Raw genomic sequence first — 16,182 nt, forward strand, 5'->3', positions numbered from 1 at the left:
CTTAGAAGAAGTTTGTAGCAAAAGTTTCTATAGCGTGTCCTTGCACTCACTGCATTTTAGTTCTGACATTAGCGATTGATGATTGTTTGGGGCATGAAAAGTATCATCGGGGCGAAGCTAATGTGTCAAGAGAAAAATCACTAAAGACAGGCTTATATTGACCATATAAAATTGTACTCTTTTCAATTATAAATATATAATATTTTAATAAGATCTGATCAAATTTTTAAAATTTTAACCATCGATAACTTTTAAAATATTTAACTTCAAAATATAAAAATTATAAGCATGAAATTATCTAAAAAATACTTTTATAATCTCATAAACTTTTTAAACTTTATAAATATATTCTAATAAAAAATAGTGGTCAAATTTACACATCAAATACATGTAATATCCAAAACATCAAAGCATTTTTTACTGGAGGATGTTTAGTAAAACAGTGCAACACTGTCATTTCAACACTAGCTTCACCACTGCCATTGGCACAGTCAAAATCAAAACACTTCCTTGTTTCATAATCGAACTAGTAAAAATCATGAGTGAAAAGTGTGATAGACATGATGGCCACCCGAGGGGATGAGAACAATTACAAAGCTACAAGTTGCAGCAAATGTGATGCAAATAGAGGGAAAGAGGGATGCCAGGCTTAAAAGGAATACCAAGCTACAAAAGAGGTTAGCACTTTAAAACATTGTTTAGCTCGGGATGGACTACGTGGTAGGACTGCTTCTCGACCAAGGACCATTCCATGTTGTTAACTTGTTATCTGGTATCATGACATTATACTGGAACATTACGAGGGTATTTGTGCAATATGACCGCATCACGTGAAAACTGCGTTGACACGCACCAAACCAAAAGAGGCGAAGCTTCCCGGCCCGCCGGGGGGGGACGAACCGACGGACATTTTCTTCAGCTGCCGCGCGCAGTTGGTTGGTGTGGTCTCCACGGTCACGGGCAAAGAAAATGGAAGGTTCGAGCAAGGCTACTGAGGTTTACAGGCTACAGCTGCAGCCTGCAGCCCATGGGAACCTGGAGCAGCACTTCGTGCCGCCCACCATGACCGACAAGCAGTAGCAGAGCTTGACAAGGAACTGAGGGCCAGTAGAGAGAAGGGTTAGTGTATAGTTAAAAATTAAGTAGTAAAATTAATACTTTTTTCAACAACATTTATATTTTTTTCAACAAAATTTTGAAGTAAGGGGCCAAGGCCTCTATTGGCCCTAAGGAACCTCCATCATTGCTGACAAGACTAGACCGCCCGGACCACAGGGTCAATCAAGCTTGAGGTCGTGCATGGCAGCAGTGACGAATACAGAAGAGTCGGCTCTTACACCTTTCTATCTCTTCTTCTTTCTTCTCTTTCTTTTTTTTCTTCTCTTTTCTTCGTACTCTCCTCATTCATGGCAAAAAAGAAATTGCACTTTTGAACGGTTTGGCTGGCGATCACACAGTGGTAAAATCTCAAGGATCACACCGTGTTGGCAAGCAAACGGCAGCAAGCCATTAGGAATCTTTCTTACTCTGAGGTGAGGAGTATCTTCTTTGCCATCAGCAACCGGACAACAGGTCAGCAACAAATTGATAACAGCAACCGGCACCATCCACTTCAGTCGTCCAAACTGGTAGTGATTTTTAATGAGCCACTACGAGTGTTCAGTTGCATCTCACTTTCGGTTGCTGGCATCAACCAAACGTCCAGTGTCTTGACTGTTAGCTTATCATCTTGATGTCATCTGATGCTTACTTCTCATGTAGAAAGCGCAATTGGCGGTAACAAAGCGTAAGATGAGATGTAGCAAAGCACGCTGCTACCTCCAAGATAACATTGTCTGATTACATCAACCAAAAGTTGATGGCAATTAGGATGGAACACAAAAGTTCCCACCGATCACTATGTTCAAGGCAAAAGTTTTATGAGTTAGCCACAACTAATTGATGTTAAGTAGAAACTGAGCCTAGCAAGTTGTTCGATCAAGTTCGAGTCATATTGGATGTGAATTTGGATGGCTATTTCATCTTAATAAAAAAAAACATCTAGTTTTTTCTAGATTGGTTTAGTTTTTTTTTCTATTTGATGTTAAATAATGCATTAGTACAAGATGTAGGACTTCTTTGCCTCTTACATAATCACAATGCGTCACATTGTCTTGTTTATAGTAGTTTTTTACTTTCTTTTTCACTTGTTTAAAAGTGGGTAGCAGTAGCACTCCTTTTTCAATCAGGCTGCTGCTGCCGCGGCGCGGCTGAGGAGAGAGCGGAAAGGAGAGGCGCTACTGCACGGCCGCCATGGTCGTAGTTGGGAGAAGGTGGCGAACTGGCGATCGAATCGGTGAGACGGTGGCCGTGGAGAGAATAAATGGAGATACGGAACGGGATCGGTGAAGATGGGTAAGCTGCGTTATATTGACGCGATCGGCGGGTGGCGGCCCGACTGCGACTCGTGTAGGAGGGGAATCTTGCATGCACCACAGTATTTTGAACAGTAAAATATGTGTACAGTGAATCACTGTATGTAGCGCGACTCCTATGCGGCGACGCGTACCTGGCCAGGAGAATTTCGGGGCCGAGTCGGAATCGGAGTCGTATAAAAAGTTGGCCCCTTGATTGACTTGCTTCCGAACGTGCAAATGAGCCGCTCCAGGAGCGAGTCTAACAAACTTGATTGTCTAAGGGATGATTAGTTGGCAGAAAACATTGTAAAAATAATAATATGATATTCACAATTAGGCTCGTATTTCTAGTGGTGTGTATTACGCCAGAAAAATAACGCAGCGCTCAATATCGCAACTATAAATTCCTAACTGACCATAAAATTATGCCAATTTTGTTTAAAAAAGAAGAAAATGGTTGATTCTTCTACTAATTAGGGTGCGGCACTAAATATACAAACTCTTAAGAACAATTGTGGCCTAACCAGATCAGGCATGCTTGTCACGAACAATCATACCATGACGGCACATATGCTACTCTATGCAACAGTCCAAACAGTAATCTGTAACCTACGAGGAAACAATCCGTTCAATAAACAATACACCACCTCAAATCAGTTTAATCTATCCAATTACGCCTTAGGGACCTTCCAGTAAGCCACAAAGCATTTCAACTTTGGTCGTCATGGAATAAATAGATCTTCTCTAAAAACCTTAGAAGACACCGAGGAAGAACAAACAAGCAACCAAGCAAGAATAAAATAGAAGGGTCCTCAATTTTTTTTCTTTCCTGTAATGCAACGATATGAAAAAGGAGCATCAATCATGTACTTAATCTCTCCACGCTACAAGTTCTGACTACAATATAAGTTCAGTGTCGATGAAGTTTGGATGATAGATAGAAGTATATTAAGAGACTACTAGTCCACATTACCAGTTTCCACTGGCCGCTTAATCATCACTCATGTGTGTGCTTGCCTCAATTTGTTTGGCAGTCAACAGAGTTCGGACTTCGGTGTCTTGGTCAGCCATATCGGCGGGTGTCTGCCCATAAGAGTTCTCCTTCTTGGGACATGCCCCAGCCTTGAGCAAAAGCTTGACAACATCCAAATGTTCCCCTCTAGCAGCATGATGGAGAGGCTGCATAAGGTAGATGCAGAATTTTAATTTTCATGCAGATGGCGTAAACCTGAAAATATCAGTTCACAAATGATGGAAAGGTTTGGGAGTTTACGGTATCGCCTTCAGAATCAACGGTGTTGAGCATTCGCACTATGCAATCATCCTTGTTAGCAGCAAAATTGAGAATATATTGGGCTATCTCGGTGAAGCCTGTACAAAAAAGTTCGATAAGAAAACGAAATAAAAGATGGCTAAAAACCTAAAGCTCCATCTTCATCTTTGCATTCCAAACATACACACCTCAAGCACAAGCATGTCCAAAAATACACACCTCCAGCACAAGCATCGTGAAGAGGAATTGCTCCTTCTTCATCTTTGCATTCCAAGCTAGCTCCATGTTCCAACAGTAGCTGACAAAACAACCACAGTTAGATACAAATAAAACCAATAATCAAAGTGTGGGGGGGGGGGGGGGGGATGAGATAACAATGTCAACCTGCACACAAGGGAGATGACCATATAAGCATGCCAGGTGAAGCAAAGTATCACCATCTTCCACTGGAACATCAATGCTGCCACCATGATTATCTGCATAAACAAAAACAATAGAGCCTAAGTGAAGAGCTCCACATAACCAAATATGCACATATGTTTTTTTTTTCTGTTGCCAGGCATGCACTTGAAAGTAAATAGATGAAAAGACTAGAAGACAAATTTTAAAGGAAGCTACTATGGTATTAATGAGCGAAAGTCGAGTGTAGGACTACAGATAGTTTAGCAAGAAGGATTTGAACAAATATAGTTAACATGTGCTGACACACTGAGATGGTTGGTATATAATATGGGAACTCAAATAGACAGATTTGACTACTACATCATATAATCGGTATAACCGTTTAACATTATGTTGAGAGGGCTAGAAGGCCCAATTGACCAAACCAGGACAAATCATACATTCAAGAAGTTCCTGAAGAATGCCAATTCGGTCGTCGTTACACAGGTTGAAGAAAACCACAAAGTACTGAGCAAACAAAGAAGTACCAAAAGCATCCAGCAAAGGCAAACAAATTTATGGAGATTCCCATAGTATGCCAACCAAGCAAGTACATAATAATTAACAAGGTAACACAATCACAAATGAGCTATCCCTTCATTTGTTTATTGGTTGGGCAAAGAAAGTAAACCAACCGCAAGGGCTGCATCCTTCAAACATAAAGCATTTTTTATATCACAAAGCAGTTAAGTGTGGTATTAAGTATAAGCTGCAATATTTTTCCTACCAAGGATGTTAGTATGATATAAAAAGAAGTATAATTTATCTTCTCCATCATTGCAAAAGCATGTGACTATCTAATGATTGTATTCGCACAACTGCATTCAAGTGATATGGAGCCGCGCTAGCATTTTGCTCCCAGATACCCCAAAGATCAAAACTAATAGAACACAAAACAAGTGCACAGAAACACGACTGTCTTAAGCAGATACCTCTCAAAGATGACCCTACATGACAAACCATGATATGCAAGACTTGCACCGGAAAATTCAGGCAACACGCAAGCTGATCCACATCACCACATGGAGAAATTAGCATGCACAAGCCTCATTCACGTCTCTACAAGGCTATACACTCGTAACCGCTAAGCTAGCTGTTGAAATCACACAATCCTGCAGTTGTATCATGCAAACTAGCAACCTGGGTAGTGAAGGCCAATACATTTTCACGAAAGTACTACTAATCTGGAAGTATGCTTCGGCAATTAGAAATTAATTAATCTATGGAACCATAAAAAATAACCAATCTAGGCAATATGCGCACTCTTATCTAATCAAGTGTTCTCACAGAACCCAACCCTAGAACTCTAGAACTGTTCAGTAAACGAGGATCGGGAGATAATGAGTCGGATCAAGCCAGTACCGAGGGCGGCGCGTAGGGCCTCGACATCGCCGGACTGGGCGGCATCGGCGAGTGCGCGAAGGTGGGGAGGCACCTCCTCGTCATCGGAAGCGCCGCCGAAGGCCTCAGCGTGCTCAGCGATGTCGTCGTCGTCGTCCATGAGGCCGTTGCGGGCGCCGGGGACTGCCATCTGCGGCGAGGACTACTTGGGAGTTGGGATTGGCCCGGCGAGCGTCCGAGATGGCGAGCAGAGAACCCTTTCGGCGGCGGCGGCTTTGGGTTCAGGACTTGAGGGCAAAAACCTAGCCGGCAGCCACACGCTTCGCAGAGGGAAACTGGGGATTGTGTTGTGCGTCGTCATGTAGCGTTGGATCGAAAATAGATGGTCGATATCGTTCCCAAACAGTACATTCACCCATGTGGTCATGTCATGTAGACGTCAGATTTTAATAAGGTTTATTTCAGCTTTAAGAAACCATCCCCAAGTACTACTGTGTTAGTGATAATCCCAGTGACATTTGGCATATAGAAACAACTACTTGTCAAGTTTAAAGGAATAAATGGAATTCTTAGCAAGCGGGTGATTGCTAGATGTGACTAAATTTGATTATTAATATGAAAAAATTGATAAAAATCTAAAATTAGACAATATATATAAGCATATTTATAAATTTAGCATTCGTATTCGACGTATCATTTACCAAAAATAAATTTCCGGTACATCATACGTCGAAAACCTTATATTCGACACATCGTGTAGCGAATACAGCACTATAGCTCGTATTCGACACACGATGTGTCGAATATGAGCTACGGTGCCGTATTCGCCCCACGGTGTGCCAAATATGACTGTGTGCTGAATTACTGATCGTATGGCAGGCAAATGTCATATTTGGCCACCATGTACCGAATAGGTTGATATTCGACATATAGTGTGCCAAGTATGACATTGTAGCCTATATTCGGCACACGGTGAGTCAAATATAACTGGATCTGCGGTTTTTCAACATACGGTGTACCGAAATTTTATTTTAGGTAAATAATGTGCTGAATACGAGTTCTAAAATTATAAATACGATAACATGTTATCTATTTTAATAAATACTTTAATAGATGTTGTCTAATTTTGAATTTTTGCGAAAAGAGATCGGTACGTGATGAACACTGTAATATGTATTAGATCAACTTTGATCCATTTTTCATGTATTAATCCTCTTATGATTTATATTCCCGTTGTCCATGCGCACGAATTGTTCAAGTAGCGTACTACAAGCCGTGCTCAACATGACATCAATGACGCTGTCAATTAAGCTGGTCACCCACAAGCCACCTTGCAACTCGCGCCAATACTTTACGATAAACCGGCACCAACTCGAGCTTGGAAAACCTCGTGTCTCATCTTCTGAGCCGGTCAGTCAAAGTGTCAAACAATAAGCGTCAGATACACGATCAAATCGCATGCTACCAATCAACATGAGAATGGATATGCGAGGCAGGCAGTGCATTCCTTTCACGCTGTCCAATCCATGACCTAGAATTGGATTAACATACCTGGGAGCCCCTCGATCGAAAAAAATAATCTTATCACTCTTCCAACCGGCTGCAGACTTAAAAAAAAAATATGTTTTATTATTTTTAAAATTCAAAACACTATCAAAATAATCATGTAAAATTATAAAAAAAAAATGGGTAGCGTAAAGAGTACTATAATTTAGCTCTCCAAAAAATCAACTCAAATAACATATTTTTATCTAATTTTTTTAAGTTAAATCATAGTATCCTCTACACATCATTTGAATTTTTCATAACTATTTTAATAGTGTTTTGAATTTAAAAGCAATAGAATATAATTTTTTTAACTTGTCATCCATTAGATGACGATAGGTTTATTTTTTAAAAACTATTATCCATTGAAAAGACGGCATGTATCTATCATTCTTCTACTACAATTTTTTTCAAATAGACATATTTTTTTATTTTCAAAATATTAAAAAAATCCAAGAAAGTTGATGGACATCGATTGATCGGCCCCGTGGCCACGAACGCTCGACCTCTCGAGCACATATACCTATTTCCATGTTGACGTCACTAACGTGTCCCGACCAAACACAAATGATAGGACACCACTAGACCTGTCCAACTGAACCGTGCTTACTAGGTTGGTACTAAACTCGCTACTATAGGCACAGCTTAGGAATCATCCACCCGTCATCGTCATCCTATCCCGTCTCACCCAGTCGATTGCCTCGTTGTTGTCGTGCTAGCCATACTGATTGTGTCTTAGGCTCTTAGCTATGCCCGATCTAACCTGACACATCATTGTGTTTCATGAATCGTGTCGTGAGCTGAGCCTCTAATATACGGACCGATATGATATGACTCGGTTTTGTAGCTAGACTTGACGGGCTATGCCTATGCATGCCCTTGCCGGGGTCGACCGGTCAGACCCACTTAGGCAAGTCTGGACACCCCGACCAGCAACGTGACACGGCCCCCGCGTGGGCCGCAGGTTTCGTGGCCGAGTGAGGACATGTTTGTTTTCTCTGTGAATTGTGAAAATTTAGATTTTAAATTGTGGATTATAGAAGCTACTCTGATGTGAATTATGGATTATATCACAGTCTAAATCTGAATTGTTACCATCTATTTTTAAAATCTATTCATTTATTACATAATCTAATTATAGAGTACAATACATAATTCAGAATCCGAAACAAGCTCGCTCCACCGAGCGCCGATTCCACGTATCAGGCCTAGGCCGCAACCGCTTACTCAAACGCGACACATGCGCGGCGCGAAAGTTGGACGGGTCCGGTCCTCGGGACACACCGACCACGTCCGTGTCGGCAGCTCGGTAGCCGCCGCGCCCGCTTCCTCCCGCAGTCGCGCGGTGGCGCCGCGCCAGGACAAGCGCCGAAGCGCGGGCGAGACTGCGCGGCGCTCCGCTCCGCTCCAATCCCCCCAGGCTTGCCATGTGGCTCCTGCCCCCGCCGCTGCCCGCCACGCAGCCCGCCGCGCCGTCAACCGTAACTGAAAGGAGTCCACCCGACGCTTCCTCGTCGTCATCCCGTTTCGCTTTCGAGTCTCGCTTCGGCTTCGCCCAACGATCCCTTCCTTACCCTTCCCCTTCCTCTATTCCTTTCGGCCGCCTCCCGCACCAACCTACCCGACCCGCATTCCTGGGTGCTTTGCCCACGATTCGATCCAAGCTTGATCCTGAGGGATTGGAGAGATGGCGTCGTCGCCGGCGAGCAGCTACGACTGCTCCTTCAAGATCCTGCTCATCGGGGACTCGGCTGTCGGCAAGAGCAGCCTCCTCGTCAGCTTCGTCTCCGCCTCCCACATCGACGATGCCATCGCCCCCACCATAGGTACGCACCGGACGGGCTCCTCCTAGCTTCCTCGCTGGATCTCATCGATTCGTAACTCCTGTGAGAGGCATGGCTGCTTCTTTGGCTTGTCTCGATTAGGGGACACAGCAGCAGTAAGCGAATATTTTTTTGTCTTCAGTGGAGATTAGTGTTCAGCGTGTTGCTGTTGATAGAGTACAGTGACGTACTTATGTTCATTGTGAGATGGCACTTGTAAGTGCATTTTTATGGGAGGGGGTTGAGGGATATCCACACACTGCTGCAATCCATATGTGGAAGCAACTTCTGGATGTTATTTTAGGTGTTCTGTACAAACAGAAACCAATGCTAAGGTGCTGCTTAGTAATTGCTTGTGTATCTGTGTTTTCAGTGATGTAGTTCGAAGTAACTCTTCTTACCACAACCTAAAATTCAAGGAACAAGTGGTTTTATATGTATGGATAGTGTGGTCTAGGTGGAATCCGCTCCTCTGTCAGAGTCCAGTTTAGAGACGCAGAAGGCTTCCACCATCTTGTTTGCAGCACTAATGTTCAACAACTAAAGACATAGGAGCTGTCTCTCATACATTTGTATTCAAAGTTTCAAAGGCAGAAGTTTAGAGACGAAGAGGTTTTGGTGTACTTGGTAGCGCAGGAGAGGCGCAGGAAGGTTCCACCGCCTTGTTCGGAGCTCTGATGTGGGCACTACCTTTTTAAAAGTTATAGCTCAAACTATTGCTTTACAAAAGGTTATCCAATGCAATTTTAGCCATGAAACTCCTCCAATTGTAGCAGCCCCAACCTGATCTTCTTATTCTCAAATAGGAACTCTTAAATTAGGACATTGTTTATTTTAGATGTTGTACCTTATCGTCCATATTATCTACTTTTCTTAACTTAATTTTCTTTTACTCTGTTTGCCAGGGGTGGATTTTAAAATCAAATTTCTCACTGTTGGTGGGAAGAAACTGAAACTGACAATATGGGACACTGGTAAGTTTTTTTGTCTGTTTACTAAAGTGATGTTCACATCTTTGTTTTGGCAGTAACTTTTCCGTGCAGTAAAGTTGTTGCCTTGAGCAGTAGGGGCAATTAGTTTCTCCTTTCATTTGCATAGCTTTTTTCTCTTGTTCTTTTGGTGCTGATCGCAAACTTCTTTTTTGGACGTAATGGTTGTAAGGAGTATCCTATTCGAGTGTTCTTCATAAATTTTTTACATTATTTTGCAGCTGGTCAGGAGAGGTTTAGGACAATTACCAGCTCTTACTACAGGGGTGCTCATGGGATCATTCTAGGTAACTTAGTCACTTCCAAGATACATACATGACCATTCAACAATTAGTTTATATTTTTTATGCTTTTCTTACTGCTAAGATTAATGTATGTTTAAATTATTTGCACGCTCTAGTTGTGCCATCAAATGTTAGGTTATGTTTTTAAATTTTGTGCATACTCCAATCCGGTGGCACCAGTACGATCTTGTCATGTATCATATTAATATGCATGTAACCAATCAGGTTATCACATTTCATGCTGAACCCCAGACAGTAGTGTGCTATCTAGGATCTTGCTGTTCCACATTTCATTGACTCTGTACCATCACTTCTATTTGCCTCAAACACCTCAGTTTTACGTGAGTCATGTTGTCTGAACTTCTCAAGATTAGCCGGAGTATGGATGCATCATTTCCAGTACCGTGATAGATGATACTATCTCTGATTAGTTATGACATGTAAACAGGCCAGTCCTAAATGTTGATTCATGAAAATAATTTTTGATGAAAGTACAGTAAACTTTGGCATGTCTTTGCCAGACTATATAATTTGTCTCTACACTTGGATGGCAGCTCACTATGATAATGTACCCATTTGGTGGTTGTATTTGGGGAACTGAAAGCCTGGCTCAACTTTTGAGATTAGTGCTGAAATGCAATGTGATGATTGGTAGCAACAAATTTCAAGGAAGCATTGAGAGTGTGTGATCCTTATAATCATTATTTTATTCTACAAGAAAAAAAGTTGTGCAAGGTAACTTTAAAGAAGATTAACTTAATACTGTCTTCTTCTGTTAGTTTATGATGTCACAAAGAGGGGGAGTTTCACGAATTTGGCTGATGTATGGGCCAAGGAAATAGAGTTGCACTCAACAAATAAAGAGTGTGTCAAAATGCTTGTTGGAAACAAAGTGGACAAGGTAATACATTTTCCTACATAAATCAAATTCTTATTTCATATCAATATTAATCTGTTTCTCCGTGCAAAAAAATATTAATCTATTTCCGTATTTAATTCCCTCACCGAAGGTTTTCACTGATCTACTGATAACATGTTGGATCACTTCTGTAACCCGCTGGCCACTGTGCAAAAACTAAACCAGTATCAATTGAGCCCGATAGATAACATTTGTTGCAATAACATAATATTGGTAGCGTGGCACAAGAAAAGTATATAGCCAGTACATGTCCATGAGATTGTCTTAAATCAAAATTAAAAAACAAAATTAGATTGGTTATACTTGGGTCATTTACAGGAATCAACATACAAGATAAAGTGACAGTGCATAATTCTGAGCTTGATGGTTCTATCATGTAGGCTGAGGAAAGAATGGTGACAAGGGAAGAAGGTCTTGCTTTTGCACAAGAATCTGGATGTCTATTTGTCGAGAGCAGCGCCAAAACAAGAGAGAATGTAGAGAAATGTTTTGAAGAGCTTGCACTAAAGGTACATATGCACAGACAAGAAAGATACTAAATACCAAAAGATTACTTCTTTGCTCTTGATACCATTCGAAATTCTCCTTCAGCGAACTCTACAAAATTGGAGTTGTAAAGTTATCAATGAATTATGTGCAGTAGCATTGGTGAAGTTAAAGCTAAAAAATATCAGTACCTTACTAGTTTCTAATGTATCTAGATTATGATCACGTGCTTCGGAATTGGGGCAAAGTTCAGGTAAATATAGAAATACTCTTGTTACAGTGATGTAAAGAGAGTCAACCTGGCTGTAAAGGGAAACTTGAAGGAATGGAATATCCCTAAAGAATTATCCATGGGTAGGAGTGTTTGGAAATTAGCAATCCACATGCTCGAACCATGACTTAGGTTGTAGGTCTTCTTTTACTCTTTTTGCTTTTACTATATTTACTATTGCTAATACCTTATTTATCTATTCATCCTCATTTTTGTTGGATCTTATTGGGTTTCATCTCTAGCTTACCCCAACTTGTTTGGCTTTGTTGTTGTTGTTGTCGTCGTCGTCGTCGTCTTGTTACAGTGATGTAACTGCATATGTTTCTATGATCATATTCTTCCTAAAGTGGTGCAGAGTCCTGATTTTGCCATTGCTTGCAACATTTGTGGTATATGCCCATTGCAGTAATCACTGGTTTTTCTGTCCAGTGTTCTTTTAAGGGTAGTGTGCAGTGTGCACAGTAGGTCCCTAAAGTTGCATGGAACGTGGGTCTGTCATTGGTACCTAAACTTGAGAACTGCAACCTTATATCTCCAAACTTACATAATCAACAGAGGTCCATTTAAGGGGATGGTAGGGAAGCAGTTATCCATCAATCCATGTGTGTTCTGAACAATTTCTGTTGTTTAAATATTCCCCGTTTTCTTCTCCGGCCTGCCATATGTTCAACCAAGACCTTAAAAATGCTTCTCAATTATGGGAAATTTGTCCATTTCTCATGGTTAGTTTATTTATTTATTAGTTATATATCATAATGTTTCATGTAGGAAGTCTTGGTTTCTCACCTGCTTAGCTTCGATTGGCCAATTTATTGTGCGTAACTTATTTGGGCAGCACTGTTGCACCAACATGGAACATACTTAAGTGAACTTGCCAGATGATTTGACTAGATGTGCTATAATTGTTTCTTGTGGGTGCAAGTGCAGAGTGTGCAAACTTTGCACATGAGTTTTTGTGCTTTGCTTATGTCTTTAGTTACAAATAGTGCGTAATAAAAATGTGTTTCATGTTGTGTAGACACATGGGTGTGTGCACTATATCTTTGAAGCATGGAGATGCACACTGCCCACATAATTGTTTGAACAAACCCACAAGATTCGGTGCCTTGGTCATGAATAATGTGGCATTTGTGTGCTGGATTTATGACTCCATAAAACAAGGCTCTTCTACAAAGTATAAATGAAGAGTTTCTTATGTGATTATACAGAGTGTGCTAGGAAACTCAGCTAGCTCCTCCTGAATATGACGTCTTTCCATTAGAAACAATCAATTTTTTTTCATTTTATTCATCTTTTAAGCAAGGTACAGATTATATGCAAGTCTTACTGGCACCTTAAATGTCATATTAGCATTTGCTCAAACCGTGTTTGGCAGCACATCATTTACTTGGTGGTGGAAATTGCCTGTGTTAAGTCTCAGTTATACAATATTTTCCTCCCTAGTTTGTGCAAAACGTAAATTCCGATTTGTTGATCTATTTCAGATTCTTGAGGTTCCAAGTCTCTTGGAGGAAGGTTCTTCAGTTGTTAAGAGGAACATTCTGAAACAGAAGCAGGAGAATGCAAAACAAGGTGGAGGATGCTGTCAGTAGATCCAGTTACTGTATGCAGCCTGATTATGGTATTTAGGTATAGCTGTCCTTGTATTGCAATGCAAATGAGTGTATCTAAGTGCTCAATGGTGCAACCAACGCGAGTGAGGGGAGAACTAACCACTTGAGGTTTTAGTGTGAATTGATCTGTACAAAAGAAATTTTCCTGAGTCTTGACGTGGCAATTTGGTTTGCTGCTTGTAACGAGATCCATTCAGCTTATCACTTCCGTAGTTGTATGTGTGGAAGTGTATAGCTGGCACATAACTCAGGGCTTGTAGTTAGCTGTGGCCTGTGGAAGCTCTCCAATCATGTGAAGTATTAACCTGCCTGGTCCGTGGTCCGAATCGTACCGGTACGGTCGGCTCTTGTCTCGGTTGGATGGAGTTTGAATTTAACATTTCTAATTTGTTTTAGCTGTATCATTGTTAGTATTCTGTAGTCATCAAAACTGGAGCATTGATTTATATTGCTATCTTTTAGGTTTTCTGTGAGAAGATTATAACTATTATTTAGTTTGGATGGTATTCTACTACTATACTACACAGTACGACAGAGCTGCGTCACATGCTTTTTCCCTCCAATGAATAGGATTAGTATATAAAAAAACTTGACTGTAGGGAGAAGGTGTCCTATGTCTTTGTCTGTCTTAAGAGTGGAGTACCTGAGTCCTTTAGAAAAGTACTAACACGACTTGTGAGCATTCGAATTTAAGACTAGATGGATAGTTTCTTAACTGAAGGCTTTACCAATCAAGGTTATTGCTTGTTTTGTAGGATTATTTTCCGGTATAACTTGGCTACCTGATGGAAGATCTATATCCTTGACTGGAACCTACGGCAGCTATGTCTTTGCTATTGAGCAGTCAGATTCCATTTTCACATCATTTCAACTGCACCAATGCTAGTTCACAGGTCACATGATAATTGCGTTTGCTCGTGGCATAATGTACTTTGCCTGTATATCTTCGCTTTTCGCTCTACTTTCGTTGCTAGTTCTTCTGATCTGTGAGCAACGATGGAAGGAAGCATGATAGGCATGGGCCGTGGAGGAATGCATGTGATGCATCGATGGATGTATCCACCAGTACCATTTCTTTTTGCACGGAAGGACTTTGGAAAGGACGATCCTAATATTCGCACCAGGGCAAGGCACAAGTGGAGTGTACCTTTCGATTTGTCTTAGTCGCCTGACTAAAAACTTGCACATTTTGCGATAATTGGATGCACGAGATTAATTATGTGCACCGTCATTTCGCAAGGAAAATTTGAACTCTGTCGCCGTCTTTCATATGTGGTATGTGGTTTCACGTGCATCGCCCAAACATAGAAACCAAACAGCCCTCTTTTGTCATTGGAATTGAGAGGCAAAGGTAACGGGTACATGATATGTTCCTTGCTCAAATCATTTCTAACTTATCTCTACTACTTAAAATAATATGTAATGATTTCTACACACATATGTGTACTGCCTCTACATTCAGGCCTCCTCTACGTGGCAAGAGATCTCCTCATTTCCCCTCTTCGTCGTTTCAACCAAACCCTTCGAACTCGCACATCCGCGATGGACAGCCCCACCTCTACCAAGTCCTCCTACTCCGACGTTGAGCCTCTCGTGCAGCCCCTGTCACCACCGATGGCTCCGTAGTTGGTCATGCATGAAGCCAGCACCGACACGAGGGTGGGGCACGCCGCCACCACGCGTACAGTCGCAAGCAGAAGTCGCTTGGCTTGCTCTACTCCAAGTAAGGCTCTACTCCTCTCTCGCCTTAATTGGCGTAGGATGCTCCTGGCGTTTGGTTATTTGACTTAGGGTTCATTCTCATGTTGCGGGGTTATAGCTTTGTGGTATTGTACGACTGGGAGGATGTGGAAGCGGCGGGGCTAGACGATGCAGCCAAGCGGCTCGGTGTCGAGCAGTGTCAGATCTACAACATCATCTACATGCTCGAGAGCGTCAATGTGAGGCTTGATTTCCTTGCTCTCGTTCTTGGCACGCAATTATATTTCTTGTTGTTCCAAATCTTGATGTGCTCTCCTGTTTTAACACTTGGAGCTCGGGGAACGTACTACAGATTCTTGTGAGGAGTGCCAAGAATCGGTATGCATGGTTTGGCTTCAAGGGAGTCCCTGTGGCGCTGAAGAAACTCAAGGTTTGGATTGCATCTCCTGTTCTTTTCAACCAAATGTGAGTTTGATCTCCAAATTCCAACAAGATTATTAATTGTCCCCCTTTTATTCTTTTATTTCGATCACCAGAGGGCATTGAGTTGAATATCCGGTTCAGCGGTGCCACATCCCTCGGAGGAATCATCTGATGCTAATGTTGGATTTCTTCTACTTGATTGCCACTGGTCGTGCTACAAATTACTTGCTATTGACATAACAAGTTTCTCTAGGTTATGTGATTGCAAAGGTCTCGGATGATGAAGATGATGATAAATTAGGCGATGTTGATGAGGATACCGAGAGCGAGAAGCTCAGCCAATCGGTGGACAATCCATTTCAATCGTCTAAACTGGTCATGGGATCATATTATATTGTAAGGAGGCTGATCGCGCAAGCCTTGCGCAGGTCGTACGAGCCAAGGGCTGGTTGCACGATGAGTCAGAGTTCAGAAAATATCCTCCGTCGATCGTCACATCCCTCATGAGGCCTGTTAGTCATGATACCCCTTACTGAATACTCCGACACCATAGAGGTGAGCAGAAATTTGTCCGTGTAGTTAATCTCAATAGGGGTATTGTCCTTTACATTTTATTATGATGAGGCTTGTATAGGGTGCAGGTCAAGACGATCTCACTTAATGAAGCTAAACAGGTA

General features: G+C 41.6%; 1 protein-coding gene and 1 pseudogene across 1 annotated transcript; one reads left to right on the top strand and one right to left on the bottom strand.

The window, feature by feature from the left end:
• Positions 1-3,192: 3,192 nt before the first annotated feature.
• Positions 3,193-5,807, bottom strand: LOC133911582 (uncharacterized). Its single transcript, XM_062353877.1, has 5 exons — positions 5,473-5,807; positions 4,054-4,145; positions 3,889-3,967; positions 3,670-3,767; positions 3,193-3,575 (listed from the first exon to the last, which is right to left on the bottom strand). Exons 1-5 carry the CDS (start codon positions 5,639-5,641, stop codon positions 3,387-3,389), a joined length of 627 nt encoding a protein of 208 aa, XP_062209861.1. The 5' UTR covers positions 5,642-5,807; the 3' UTR covers positions 3,193-3,386.
• Positions 5,808-8,310: 2,503 nt separating this feature from the next.
• On the top strand, positions 8,311-13,835 carry LOC133911583 (ras-related protein RABC2a-like; annotated as a pseudogene).
• The last annotated feature ends 2,347 nt before the right edge of the window (positions 13,836-16,182 follow it).

The sequence above is a fragment of the Phragmites australis genome, chromosome 3, assembly GCF_958298935.1.
Source record: "Phragmites australis chromosome 3, lpPhrAust1.1, whole genome shotgun sequence".
Taxonomy (NCBI): Eukaryota; Viridiplantae; Streptophyta; class Magnoliopsida; order Poales; family Poaceae; genus Phragmites; species Phragmites australis.